This window comes from Macrotis lagotis, chromosome 4 (assembly GCF_037893015.1).
Source record: "Macrotis lagotis isolate mMagLag1 chromosome 4, bilby.v1.9.chrom.fasta, whole genome shotgun sequence".
NCBI lineage: Eukaryota > Metazoa > Chordata > Mammalia > Peramelemorphia > Peramelidae > Macrotis > Macrotis lagotis.
The window spans coordinates 107,066,797-107,081,775 of record NC_133661.1 but is presented as its reverse complement, the minus strand read 5'-3'; the positions used below and the strand labels follow the sequence as shown (position 1 = coordinate 107,081,775).

At 33.8% G+C, this 14,979-nt stretch overlaps 1 protein-coding gene across 4 annotated transcripts in view; it reads right to left on the bottom strand.

Annotated features, from left to right (window-relative positions):
- SORCS1 (sortilin related VPS10 domain containing receptor 1) overlaps window positions 1-14,979 on the bottom strand; it is a 741,634-nt gene that overhangs the window by 171,527 nt on the left and 555,128 nt on the right. For all 4 annotated transcript variants that reach the window (XM_074233753.1, XM_074233754.1, XM_074233751.1 and 1 more), the window contains exon 6: window positions 10,471-10,535. In XM_074233753.1, the coding sequence (XP_074089854.1) occupies window positions 10,471-10,535 (65 nt within the window). The remainder of the gene's footprint in view (window positions 1-10,470; window positions 10,536-14,979) is intronic.

Here is a 14,979-nt window from a genome sequence, read left to right as displayed (position 1 = left end):
TGAATGTCACTTCCAATAAATATGATCAAAATCTTCTAATAATACTGCCCTTGATGGATTATATCTGAGATTGTTCTTTTTAGCACACCTCCCTAGGCAGACAGAGAGTACAAGTAATAGCAGCTTCTCTGTCACAACATCAACCTTCAAGGCACCCTGGTTTCAAAGGACATTGAGCTCAGCAATAATTTTGCCTGGCCACATTATACCAGATGTGGTGTGTGGAATTCCCTAAAATTGAGAGGCTATGATATTTACTGTAATTAATCATAGCATTTAAATCAATGTATGGAGGAATTAATAATTGGACCAGGCTGAATTCTGAAGAACAAACCCTAAAAATCAGAGATCTTTAAAAAGATAAAAGAATTAGTCAGATTTAGTAGCTGTTATAATGGAAGATATTTTCACCTTAGTTTCTAATTTCTGTTTTCTGGTAGCACCATCTCTGTAAAGTTTGGACTTTCATTAAGCAGAGATGCTAAAAACCAATGTACTATCTTTGTATCTTGTCATATAACCCATATCATATATGATTTCATATTGAAATAATATGTTACATGCATCAAGATTTCCTATTCCCACTCTAAATATTTAAAACTCTTCTTGGGTAGAGAAATAAAGAACAAATATTTATTTTAAAAAACTGGAAGGAAGGGAGAGACAATATAAAGCTATTGGTATTCCAGTAGCAACTGGTCAGCCCTGAGTTTGATTTTGATAAATGTTCTCACAAATCCTGCCAACTACATCTCTAACACCTTCCTCTTCTGACATCTCTACTCTCTCCTTCCCTGCTTCTTTTCTTTTCTCTCTCTCTCTCTCTCTCTCTCTCTCTCTCTCTCTCTCTCTCTCTCTCTCTCTCTCTCTCTCTCTCCCCCCCCCCCTTCATCTGGAGTCAGTTACTGAACTGAAAATGTATTTCCTAGAAGGAGTAGGGGGTAGATACATTGTGAAGATGAAATTATCTTCATTCTTTTTTTTTACATCTTAGGCAGATATTATGCTCAGATTCAATTCAATAAGTGTCTATTAAATATCTCCTAGATTCAGTATTTCAATGGGTAGGTTTTTTGAGAGGAGGGTTCTAGGTTTGTGTTTAATAGGACTAAATATTCAAATTAAGTCCTTTTTCTGGTTTTCTACCCATGGTTAATTTCTAAAGACGTCACTTTGGCAATAAAATTAGAATAAATACAATTTGAAGAAGTATGCTTCATTCCTGATGCATTGTATACCAGCAGAGACAGTCCTGTACTAGGAAGCTCTACATCAGATGAGAGAAGAATATAATTGTGGTGAGAAAGCACTAGAGATCATTAGGAGGGTAGGACTTGTGTTTTTGAAATTTTCAGAATTGTACATTACATATCAAAAGATGCAGAATTAAAGCTCTTGACATTAGAAATTCTAGAAGTAAATTCTCAAACAAATGGTAGAGAACAGGGAGCCTGGGATGGGGGCAGCAATTCACTCCTGGACCTCTGAATTTTAAATAAATCAAAGAAACAGAAATTGAAAACAGAAAGCATTCATATAACTTTTGGGTTTTAGGCCTTACAGAAACAAAGACATGATTTTTAAAAAAAAAATAACATTAACATAATATTGTAGGGGAAAAAATAAGAACACTACCCACAATTTTAAAATAAAGAAAACTAAGTTCTGACTGATTGAAACTACTGCTCATCACCAGAAGCAATAAGCCCATGTTTGAAACTTAAAAGTTTCTAGTACTGGAGTTTCAGAATTTCAATTGTAAAAAAAATAAATTTTTCAAGCAACCAAAAGAAAATTAAATTGCATATTAGGGAATCTCATTTTGAATGATCCATTACTCCACAGCTATAACAAAGGAGACAAAATACTATAACAAGTAATGGAGTTCAGATTTCAGCCAAAAATACCATATACAGCAAGTCTGGGACTAATAAACAATGAAAGTGACGGAGATTCCTTGAAAAGACAGGCATTTATGGAAAACAATCAGAAAGAAGTGATGAGAAAATTTAACTTGCAACAATTCAACAAAATACTCCAAAGAAAGTTAAGAACAATTATTAAGAAAAATAATAAAAAATGAAATAATTTTACATGTTCCTTTGGTAATATTTGGGGGGGGAAGTGATTTGAAGTATAAAGGAACAAAAAAGAAATAATCAAGGGAACAAAAGGCCTTAAAAGGATAAATATGTAAAGTGATCTTTAAAAAATTAAGAAAAGGGGGCATCTAGGTGGCACAGTAGATAGAGCATTGGCCCTGTCATCAGGAGGATCTGAGTTGAAATCCAACTTCAGACATTTAATAATTACCAAGCCCTGTAATCTTGGGCAAGTCACTTAAGCCCATTGCCTTAAAAAAAATAAAAAAAGTCAAGAAAAGCCATGGAGGAAGATTGAAATTAGTATCAATTGACTAAGTTTCATACTCCCAACAAGTAAATTGCTATCTTTTCTGATAAGACACAATGAAAAACAATGAAACAATAGAAAGTAATTTGAACATGGAAAGGGACAACAAGAATAGCATAAGTAAGGAAAGGATGATAAGTTAAAGAAGTAAAAGCAATCAGGGAAATAAGAATAGAATTGGAGCAATATGAGTAAGAGTTTTTAATGCAAGGACTAGAGATGAATGCTATTCCTTGTCTTTAAAGAAGAAATTAAAAGATGTCATTAAAGAACAATCTCATTGAGAAAACAAAATAAAATCTTTGTTGAGGGGTGGCTAGGTGGTATAGAGGTGGCTAGGTGGCATAATGGATAAAGCACTGGCCCTGGAGTCAGGAGTACCTGGGTTCAAATCCGGTCTCAGACACTTAATAATTACCTAGCTGTGTGGCCTTGGGCAAGCCACTTAACCCAATTTGCCTTGCAAAAACCTAAAAAAAAATCTTTGTTGATAGAATTCTTACATGAAGTGAAAATGATAAAATAGAAGATAAACTTCTCTGAGCAAAAGTTAGGCTTCCAAAGATCGCATCGCATCTGAAGAAAAGGTATAAATTTCATCCTGGGTCAAGCAGCACATAAGATACAGAGGGAACCACAGATAGAATAAATTGGCTTTAGGAACAAGGAGTGACCATGCTAAGAGCAAAAGCTAGAACCAAGTCTCATAATTCAAAATATAGAACAATCCTCACTACAAAACAATATTTCTTTCATTAATGGTTATTTCTATGAGAGAGACCCAGTAGCAGGCTCATCCAAAATAAAATAAAATATAAAGGAAGACAAGAAGTATATAATCTATAAGTACATTAGCATAGAAATAGGATGGAGGATGGAAAATAAGAGAGGTACTCCAAAAGAAATATATCTTATTAAGGAAAGAGACAGAGAGATAAACATAGAGAGAAAGAGACAGAGAGAGAACTTACATAATATAAGAGTAAACTATAAAAAGAGAAAAAATATGTGAATAAAGAGAAAGACAAAGTGAAAGTGCATTAGAAAACATGTCACATAAAACTATTATTTCAAGGGTGGAGTGAATTTTAACCCACACACTTTCCTGGTTGGAGAAGGGAAAGAAGCAAAAGATGGTGAGCAAATTGAGGAAGGAAGGAAGGAAGGAAGGAAGGAAGGAAGGAAGGAAGGAAGGAAGGAAGGAAGGAAGGAAGGAAGGAAGGAAGGAAGGAAGGAAATACATGCATATACACATAAGTAAATGGAAGAAAATGCAAACTATATGAAACAGGAAGATAAACATACTAGCACATTGTTGGTGGAGGTGTCAATAAGTACAAACATTTTGGAAATAATTTGGAATTGTGAAAATAAAGAAATTAAAATATTCATAACCTTTGATCATGTGATTCCACTGTGAGGATTATATCCCAAAAGAGTTTATTAATTAAAAAAGGTCCCCATATAGAGGAAACTATTTACAGTGGCAGCTTTCATTTTCATAAAGAACTGAAACAAAGTAAACTTCCACTAAGGAGGGAATGGCCACATAAAATATGATATATTAAAATTATTGCAGGTTACTGTACCCTAAGAAATGATACATGAAAAATGTTATGTTCTCTATTGGAGACTGAAGTAAACAGAGCCAAGAAAACAATATACCATATTTCTCCATGTATAAGATGTAACTTAATTTGGGAGCCTAAAATTTGAAAAAAATGTATTACATAAAGTTATTGAACTCAAGTTTCATTTATCATAAAATTCATATAATTCCTCATCACTGTCAAAACTCCCATCCATGAGTTTGTCCTAGTCTGTCTTTGATGACGAATCACTGTCTTAGGAGAGGCTCTGACTGCTCTCCTGCCTGTGCTCTGGTCTGTGGTTGACCACACACACTCCCTGGGCAAGTCTGGTATATTTACGCATGCTTAGTCCACTCCATTTCATGAATCTGAAGCACCCATTGTGTTGTCCTTTGATATCAGTCACTTCTTTTTCATCTGCAATTCTTCTTGCCTCCTGCTGAACCATCTTTGTGGACACAGGAATTCCAAATGTCCTTTGCTCTTCAATCCATCTCTTCAATTCCCTCTCTAAATAAGGCTGTTTGGCTGACTTGCCTCTCATGGCCTTCTGCTGTGGCATTTTCGGTAAGGTTTCTTCTTCCCGTAGCCAGTCTTAGATTGTTTTTTCAGTTGGAGGAGGAATAAATTCACGTTCAGCAGCACAATTTCCATTCACTTTTGCAAACTGTATCACTTTGAACTTGAATTCAGCACTGGATGAAAATCTTTTCTGAGCTATTTCTGGGCAGAATGTGGCAAAATGTAACCTAATATATAAAAAGTAACTTAATATACTATTAACATATGCGAAATGATGAGTACAAAAGACAAGCATGAAAAAACGGGAAATGCAAGTAAAAAAATCTACAACCACTGTATAAGATGCTTCCAGTTTTTAGACCTCAAATTTTCCAAAGAACGGTGCATCATAGGGAAATGAAGTACACAAAATATACATCAATGTAAATGGGAAAGACAACCACAATACAATCAAAAGCTTATGCTGAAAAATTACATAGGACATGAATGACTCCAAAAAAATAGATTAGTAGACAGTCCATCACACCTCTTGGTAGTGAAGAGAGATGCATCAGTCTGATATACTATACATAATGTCAGATCAGTTTTTCCTCTTTTTTTATCTCTTTGATATTTTGAAAAAACACTATTTGTCATATATCAGATAGCTCCTTTGAAGGGGAGAAAAATATGCATACTGGGAGAAATGTTGCTGTGTTAAAAACAAATTATGTCAATAACAATTTATTTTAAGAGAACTAGATGCAAGAGAATGGTGATAATGAGAAAATATACCAAAATGCTGGAGATATAGCAAAAGAATCTCTCAGAGGAAGAAAACTTATTTCTGAAACATACATTAACAAAATTGAAAAAGAATGAATTAATGACCTGAAAATGCAATTTAAAACCAAAGAATCAACATATTAAAAAAAACAGAAAAGGAGAACTATTGAAAGTTAGAGAAATAAAACATTGGTAATAAAAAATACTGTAGAACTGAATAAAAAAACAAAATGAGACTCACTAAAAAACTAAAATAATCCATAAACTTTTAACTAATTTGATAAAAAAAGGAAAATGAGATTACCAAAATAAAACATGAAAAAAATTAATTCATAAAAAACACAGAAAAGAAATAAAAGTTATCCCCATTAAATACAATTATATGCTAAAAATAAGAAAACTTCAAGGAAAAAATGATTATCTATAAAAATATAAATTACCCAACATAACAAAACATGAAATCCTAATCTTTATCTATCTCATCTCAGAAATTAAAATCAAAGGGTCATAAAGCAACTACCAGGGGGGGGGGGAACCCTTTATACAGATGGATTTAGAGATAAATTATATCAAAAGTTTAAAGAGAAATTTGTAGCTCTGCTATACAATTCTTTTCTCAGAAACTGAGAAAGCACTCTAAAAATTCCTTTGATTAGATTAAAAATACCTTTAATATTTAAAATAAAAATAATAAATCAGAGAAAGAGAACTAGAAATATTTTTGATGCCAAAAGATTAACAAAGTATTAGTAAAATGACTACAAAAACATAGCCAAAGTGTATTAATTATAATGAAATTGGAATAACAGTGGTTTTTTTCCCAACTATAGGAAAATTTTGGATGCAACTTATTAAAACAAAACCAAAATCAAATTATTATATTTTAGATAGAAAAACGTCTTTGAAAATTTACCATTAATCTATCCTAAAACCCCTGAAATATATACTTAAAGAAAGGCTTTTTTTTACATAATAACATTTTCTATCTAAAACCAAATCTTAGCATTAACTGAAACAATAGAAACATTCTTCAAAATGCAAGAATAATTCAGTGATTCCCCTCTCTTTGCATTATTCAGCACTTCTGGTAATTCTATTAATAAGAACAAGAAAGGAGAAAGAAAGAAATTGACAGATGTGATGGATGAAACCTGAAATAACTGAGGAAACAAAGATCTGAGCTTCTGAACATATCTATTTATTAAACAATACACGCAAATTGTACAAAAAATCCTAAACTTGTCACTGGACCCTGAATACAGGGAGAGAAAGATTTTTATGCATTAAAATTAAAAAAATTAACAGAATAAAAATCAGGACACAAGATTAGGTAATTCAAATTTTTATTTAGAAAAAAATATTGGGGGAGTTGGAAAGAGAAGCACAACAGGCTTGATTTCCCTGAAATTAGAAAAAAAAGAAGTGTTATTTTCCCCTAAGTATCTGTTTTCTATTAAAGCAACAAAGGAACAGTAACTGATTGACTGGTAGACAGCCAGTTCTCAGATAAGATGTTGTGTTGGTATAACTGTGAGGAAGCACTTTGCATCAGTCTTCTTTGGGATTTAACTAGGATACTGAGCAGCATAATCTAGGTCCACAGCTCAGTATCTCTAAGCAACAAGAGGTAGTCCAGAAGTGATGCAGGCCTCAGTTCAAACAATGAAATAAAATTTATTCATAATTCTTGTTATCTATTAAAGCTTTCTCACAGAACAGAAATCAGACTAGATTCATAATGTAATAGAAAGGGAACCGAGCTTAATTCAGAACTGAGTCACAGCATAGAGTCTGAATGGTTCATACAATTCTCACATTGTCTTGCAAGGGTGAGAGAAAGAATTATCCCTCCTTGCAAAAGAAATGTTGACTTACTTGGAAAACCACTGAGAATCAGCAACAGATGAAAATAATAAAATGAATAATTTTGATAAGAAAACTGTAATTCAAAATAACTTCAAAACATCTAAACTATATGATGATGATATTTGTCCTTTCTTGAAGAAGAAAATAATAAAGACAATGATAAAAATATACTAATGGGGATAACAAAATTATCAAACATGGTTGATTTCTATCAATATAAGAAAAATGATAATTCTACTTAAGTTGATTTACAGATCTACACTGACATTGATTAAAGTATCTAAAGTCATTTTAGAGAACTAGAAAAATAACAAAATCAATTTGTAGGGGGGACAAGTTCAAAAATTGAAGAGAAATAACCAAAAATGTAATGAATACAATTTTCAGACCTCAAACCCTATTATAAATCTGTAATTATCTATCTCTTTGGTACTGGTTTACAAACAGAAAAGTAGAGAATCAGAACCAACAATAATGCAGTATTTTTCAAACTCAAAAACACACAACTACTTAAGAAATGATTCTTTAAGATCTGCTCAGAGGAGAGGAAAAGAGTTTGGCAAAAAAAATGGATTTATAAGAGCATCTTACAGCATATAGAGCAAAAAGTTCCTAATGGATATCTGACATTAAAATAAAAGGTCATATCATTAAAAACATTGTAGAGGAAAATAAGAGGAAGTGTTCCTCATCTCTATGATTGGAGGAAAATATTTAACCAAACAAGGTATAAAGTGAATCCAACAACAACAATAAAAATCACCACTTTTAATTGTGTAAAGTTAACTTTCTTTAATTCAAACCAAAACATTGCCATCATAGGAAAGAGGAATCCACATATTAAATATAACTGCAATACACTTTTCATACATAGTATATACAAATATGTACACATATGAGTATATATATATATTCCATTTGCATAAAGATGTAGAACCAAAAGCCATTACCCGATATATATTAAGATAGATAGATAGACAGATATCCATAAACATTTTACAGAAATATAAATATCATTCATTAACACGAATATAAAATATTATTCCTGGTTAAATGACTAACTCAAGTTGACCCAAGTATCAAGGTAGAATTGATATTTATACCCACATATCCTCTGGCTTCAAACCTGACATTCATTTCTCTGTCTTTTTGCTCTAAATCACATGATCTTTTCAACTCAGAAATATTTTAAAACTTCCTTCTATAATGTGAAGAGAACATTTATACCAGTAAAAGTTATGGAGTTTTCATAAACCATACAAAGCAAGGTTGCATGCTGTGCTATAATATTTGCTATGTGATGACATGTGAGAATCAGGTTAAATGTATCCACTGTAGGAGAACAAAAACCTATATAAAATACTAGATGGGGACAATACAGATATATAACACAGGAGAAGGAGGTCTACCCATATCTACCCATCTACCCATTCCACAAAGAATACAAGTTACCCCAATGTGAATTTGCCAGAGATTAAGCCTATTCCCCAAGGCGGGGGGGGGGGGGGGGAAGGAACCTTCAGCTGTAAAAATACCATGTAAATAAGTACAATATTGAAAGGCACAGAAAGTTGAAAGTGTACAAGAAAAGATACTTACCCCTACCAGAATCACATATTTAGAGCTACAAGGCTCTTGAGAACCCATCAAGTCCAACACCCTCAACCATTTCACAAATTCAGTCATTTTTCTGAGTAGCTCATCTATCATGATAGTAAATAAACTGGCAGATCCTTTTCATTGATTATGAGAATCTTGAAGTTGATCTTATGATCAAAGAATTCACAACTTGCAAAAAGAGCTTCTATACAAAATTTGAGTATCTTAGAACATTGTACTTCAAAGCATCAGTTGTAGTTTTCCCTTTATTTTTCTCTTTTTATCATATCTTCCTCTCCTTCCTTCTGCTGATATGGAAAACATTACTGGAGTTATAAAAATAGTTCATGTTTACATTGTACTTTATATATTATATATTTGTTTATTCAGAAGTCTATGAATTAATGAATCAAGGTATTATTATAATCCCCATTTCATAGATTAGAAAGCTGAAGACCAGAGGTTAAATAACTTTTCTCATGTCACAGAAGATTAATGGTAGGGGTTAGACTCAAATCTAAATCTTCTGTCTCCAAGCCCAGTGTTCTTTCCATTACCCCGTTCCCTTCTTCTTCCTTCCTTCCTTCCTTCCTTCCTTCCTTCCTTCCTTCCTTCCTTCCTTCCCTTCCTTTCCTTCCATCCCTTTCTCCTTCCTTCCTTCCTTCCTTCCTTCCCTTCCTTTCCTTCCATCCCTTTCTCCTTCCTTCCTTCCTTCCTTTCTTGTTTTTTCCTTCTGTCCTTCCCTCCCTTGCTACTTCCCTTCTTCCTTCTTTCCTTCTTTCCTTCCTTTCCTCCTTTCTTTCTTTTAACCTTTCTTTCTCTTCACCTTTCTTTCTCTTCTTCTCTCCCTAGAACTTCACCTCCTGCTGTCACTTTCCTAGTTCACCACAGAAGGAGAAATTAGAGGTAATGAATCAGATGAAAAGCAAGAGGCAAGGAAGAAGAGAAGAAAAATATTCTTGGGAATACTTACAAAAGAAAACTGGGCACTGAATGGGTCCACTGTTTACTGCATTAAGAAGGATGGGTAGAAAAATTTAATTTGTATAATACAAAATTTGTGTTTCAAAGTGAACCCCTCAGGGTGAGTTGTCTACTGCCAAAGAAAATCATTCATGAAGTGGTAAAGGTGTCTTAAGAAAAAAACCCCAACAACATTGTGAGATGATCAACCTTGATGGAAGCCACTCCTCTCAGCAGTTCAAGGAGGACAACCCTATTAGACAGGCTATGGAGAATGTTATCCCAACCCAGAGGAAGAAAAACAAAGCAAAACAAAAAACCTTTCACTTTATAAAAGTTATCTCTTATGTATCTCTTTCCCTTCTTCATTCTTCATACCAAAAATGACTAATTTGTAAAATTTATCAAAAATATGTATGTACAATGCTAACCTGACCATTTGCCACTGAGGAGAGGAGGGTGGGAAGAGAGGGTGGAAGGATATTTTGTACCTTAATATGTATATATATATATATATATATATATATATATATATATATATATCATATGGATGAAAAATAAATAAATGAACCAATAAATTTTAAAAAATAGATAAATAAAAAAAAGAGACCCCACTATTATTGCAAGAAAAATCAGGATTTGGAAAAATGAGGGAAAAAATTCATTCCCAAGCGAGTCAAAATTTTACCACAATAACTTCCCCCAAACAAATTGGTTAAAATAATATAATTCTGTATTTTGAGTTACTTACGACCATCCACAGTCCTGGCCTCCAGATGAACAAGGTCTGGCTCCCTGTTTGATCTCATCACTGACCTGAAAGGGAGAAAAACAGAACTTAAAACATTAAAAATTGTCCCATGCTTGAACTATAGATCTATAATAGCTCCAACTACCTCTTAGAATCTTTAGCTTAGGTTTCCTTCAATGGAAAACTTATTTTTTCTTATACCCCAAACTTTTTCTAACACCCTAAACTCCACCAATTATCTCATATTTACTTATCTATATTCATGTTGCACTCCACTAGGATATAAAATGCTTGAGGGCCTAGATTTTTTTTTCCATCTTTGACTATCTTATTTTTGTTAACACATTTGTTTCAACCATTTTTGAATCTTTGTGACTGCATTTGTGGTTTTCTTAGCAAAAATCTTGGACTTGTCATTTTTTCCCCCTCCAGTTCATTTTACAGATGGGGAAACTGAGGCAAACAGTCTTAATGACTTGCCTGGGGTCACACAACTAATAAATGTCAGAGGACAAATTTGCACTCAGGTCTTCCTGACATTCAGCATTTAATCTATTTGCTACATCAATGCTGAATTGATTTGAAATTGAAAATTAATACAATGATCACCATACTTATCATTTCAAGTAAGAGCCAATTCTCAGTCATGATATACATGCTTATTTTTATAATGATACCCCATATTACCTCTAAACTGATTTGCTTTCCTATCACTTTCTCTATGGTAAGCCCTTTGCGCATGTATACACACACACACATACACACACACACACACACACACACACACACACACACACACACACACTTTCTGTCGATGTCACCTGACAGCTAAACCAAATGTTTGGTGGAACCATGTCCTTTGTGAAAAATCATCTTCAGGCTTTTCCTTCTCACATTCATTTATTTTTCCTCATTTCTTGAAGAGATATTAAATATTCTATTGTGAAAATTTCATCAGAAATGGGGAAAAATAAAAGTTGTGATTTCCTCAAATAGATAAGAGAAAAGGTTTGACCCTTTAATATTAATAGAATCTGTTCTGGTTGCAGGCTGGACAGTAAAGTGGTTTTTTTTAAAGTGCTCTCACTTTCTCTCAATTCTCTGGCTATTGTTTGTTGGTCAAAGGTATTGAATATTTCCTAAGTCTCCACTCACAGAAAAAGCTGATCGATTGGATCCATTGTTGATCTCTCTAGACAAGACCTTAGCTATCCATCAGCATCAGAGAAGAAAAGAAGTCTGGCTGACATCCCTCATGCTGACAAGCACAGTAGTTAACTCCTGTTATAAGAGAGCTAGGAGAGGGAGGCAGTAGGTTTCTGGCTCACTGTTCAAATCTATAGCTTCTGGACTCCTAATTAGTGTATTGCCTCCCACATGCAGAGTCTACTATCTATCTCAAAATAGGCTCTTCACTCTCAGGGGAAAAAAAATTGGATTTCTACTATAGGATGGTCAGCACAATCCTGGAAGGGGGATAGAACCACAACGGATTCTTAACCACAGGTCTGCAGGCTCATTTCTCCTCAAAACTTCAAGACTATAAGCCATAGGTATGATTTTTTTTTTGTTCCCTCTATCTCCAGGATTATTGCAATACCTTTGCAATAATAAGCTTTTAATTAATGTAGCTTACTGACTAGAGGGGTATTAGGGCATCACTCAAGTTCTGGATTCAAGTTCCAGCTTCAAGGTTTAGGTGGTATGTGACTGCAAAACCTCTTGAGCCTCCATTTCCTCATCTATATGATGTAATAAGATTTGCCCTACTCATCTAACACCTAAGACTATTGTGGTTAATTCCTTTGTAAATTTACATAATAAAATGAGTTATTATCATAGGATTAAATATTTGAGGCTGACAGGGGTTGGAGGTCATTAAGTTCAATTTCTTCATTTTATAATTGAAGAAACTAAGATTATCAAGGATTGGTTTAGTTAGGAAGACAGATATAATTTGAATCCAGGTAAAACTCTGACCATTTTCCATGCTGATAAGAACAATTTTGTATGATTTAGAATAATGCCTCCTGTTTAGAATAATGGTCACTACAGTCACATCCTTCCAACTTTTTTTAGGGCTTTCAGCTCTCCAGACTAGTTTCCTGAGAATTTTCTTATTTAACACACAAATACATTTAATGTTTTGGAATAAAAACAACATGACAGTGGATAGAATTCTGTGCTTAGTTTTGAATCTTACTAGTTGAATAACAAAGCAACTAGATGATGGAATGGATAGAGTCCTGAACATGGAGTCAAAAATACTAATTTTCTTGAGTTCAAATTTAATCTCAGAGATTTATGAGCTGTGTGACTCTGGGCAAGTTACTTAACCTTGTTTGCCTCAGTTTCCTCATCTGTACAATGAGCTGGAGAAGGAAATAGCAAACCACTCCAGTGTCTTTATCAAGAAAACTTCAAATGGGATCATGGAGAGTCATGAAAAATAATTAAACAACAAAGTTGTCTCAGCAAGTTAAGCTACCATTTATCTCTATGCTTCAAACAATTTTCTAAAATACTGGAAAATCATAGCTTGGAATCTGAACAGCTATGAGGATATCAATTCTCCATAGTCATGAAATCAAAGGTATATGCATATATATGTTTGTATATATGGATATGTACTTATATACTTAAAATTCTCAGTACATATATGTAACAAACCTATGATCTTATCACAGTTGTTAATATGTATTATGTATGTATGTATACATGTAGGTTTGTATTATTGAGAGTTGGAAGGATCATTAGAGGTCATCAGGTCCAAAGTCCTGATTTTATAGAAGAGGAAACTGGGACCTAGAGAAATTAAGTGCCTTATTCAAGGTCATGTAGTAAATGATGATGCTCACCATCAAACTCAGGTTCTCTGATTCTAAATTCAGTGCCCTTCTAATATACTTTGTTGCCTCTCTTTTGTTTTATATGATGGTTCCTATAATATAAAATATAACATGAAGTATTATATAAACAAAAAGCACAACTCTATCGATATTGCTGAGGATTTCAATGTAGAGTGCTTGGGGATTTTTTTTCAAGTTCACAGAATAATTTATTAAAAAATTTTAAAAAGCAAACATCTACATAGTCCACTTTAAGGTTTGCAAAGTGCTTTACAAATAACATCTCATTTTTTTTTCCTGACAATAATCCTAAAAGGTAGATGTTATTATTATTCCTATTTTTCAGTTGAGGAAATTAATGTTGTCAGAAATTAAATAACTTACTCAAAGTCACTCAGTAGTTTCTGACTGAAGCAGAATTTGAAGTCAGTTGTTCCTCACTGTAGGGTTCTCTATCCAATATGCCACTCAATGTTTTGTCCTTCATTTTTTTTTTTTAGTTTTTGCAAGGCAATGGTGAAGTGGTTTGCCCAAGGCCCACATAGGTAATTTATTAAGTGTCTGAGGCCAGATTTGAACTCAGGTACTCCTGACTCCAGGCCAGTGCTCTATCCACTGTGCCACCTAGCTGCCTCTTGTCCTTCATTTTCAAAGACCATGACACCAAGGAAGTTGCTGCCATAACAAGCACATGAATTGGATTGGAGTAAGAGGGTGCTATGCTAAGTCATCAGTTTCACTTTCTCCTCCAGAGCCATCTGAGTCCAGTGACCAGATATGAATCAGGATGATTGGAGATGGCCTTTATGTGAGGCAGTTAGGGTTAAGTGACTTGCTCAAGGTCACACACCTAAGGTTGAATGTCTGAGGCCAGATTCAAACTCCTGTCTATTGACTCCAAGGCCAGTGCTCTATCCACTGTACCACCTAGCTGCCCCAATGTATCACCTATTTGCAAATTATCTACAAAAGATCATTATTATTTATTAGTAGTGATTAAATTTTTCAAGTGTCCACTATATGCCAGTATCTATATTAGGTGCTAGGGGGTAGAAAAATAAAAAACTGGTGTTTTACTTGTGGAAACTTGTATTCTATTAAATGGGGAAAAGGTACAACATATACATAGACAAAAAGAACACAAAGTATGGCTAGCAAGAGCAATGCAGTCCCTTTCCCCACAGATAAAATAGGACTTTGAATTGTTCATTTCAGTGGTAAAGGCAGAAATCCTTTGTAATAGAGTTTCAGAAAAGATTATCTAATGAGAACAGTGAAAGAAGGTGTTACTGGTTGGGTTTAATTCAATCTGGCTCCCTGGCAGTTTAGATCTGATTATGAATGGTCAATCAGCAATTAACAAATGGAAGTTTGTTTAGCCATGCCTTAGAAGTTCTGAGAAAGAATGTGAAATTCTTCTCCAATTGCTTTTCATTCATAGCCTATATGTCTAGATTGTATGGGGAGGAGTTCACAGTTAGAGGTTATTTTGGAATAATTGATGTGGATAGGATGTGGTGACTCCTTTGGTCTCCCTACATAGAACAAGACTGAAGAAACCCTAAGCAAGCAGGTTGGACTTTTCTTGCCCTTAAGTGAATGGAAATCCAAATCAGTATGATCCATGTCCACCAGTAAGCAATCTCAACAAAGTAACTTG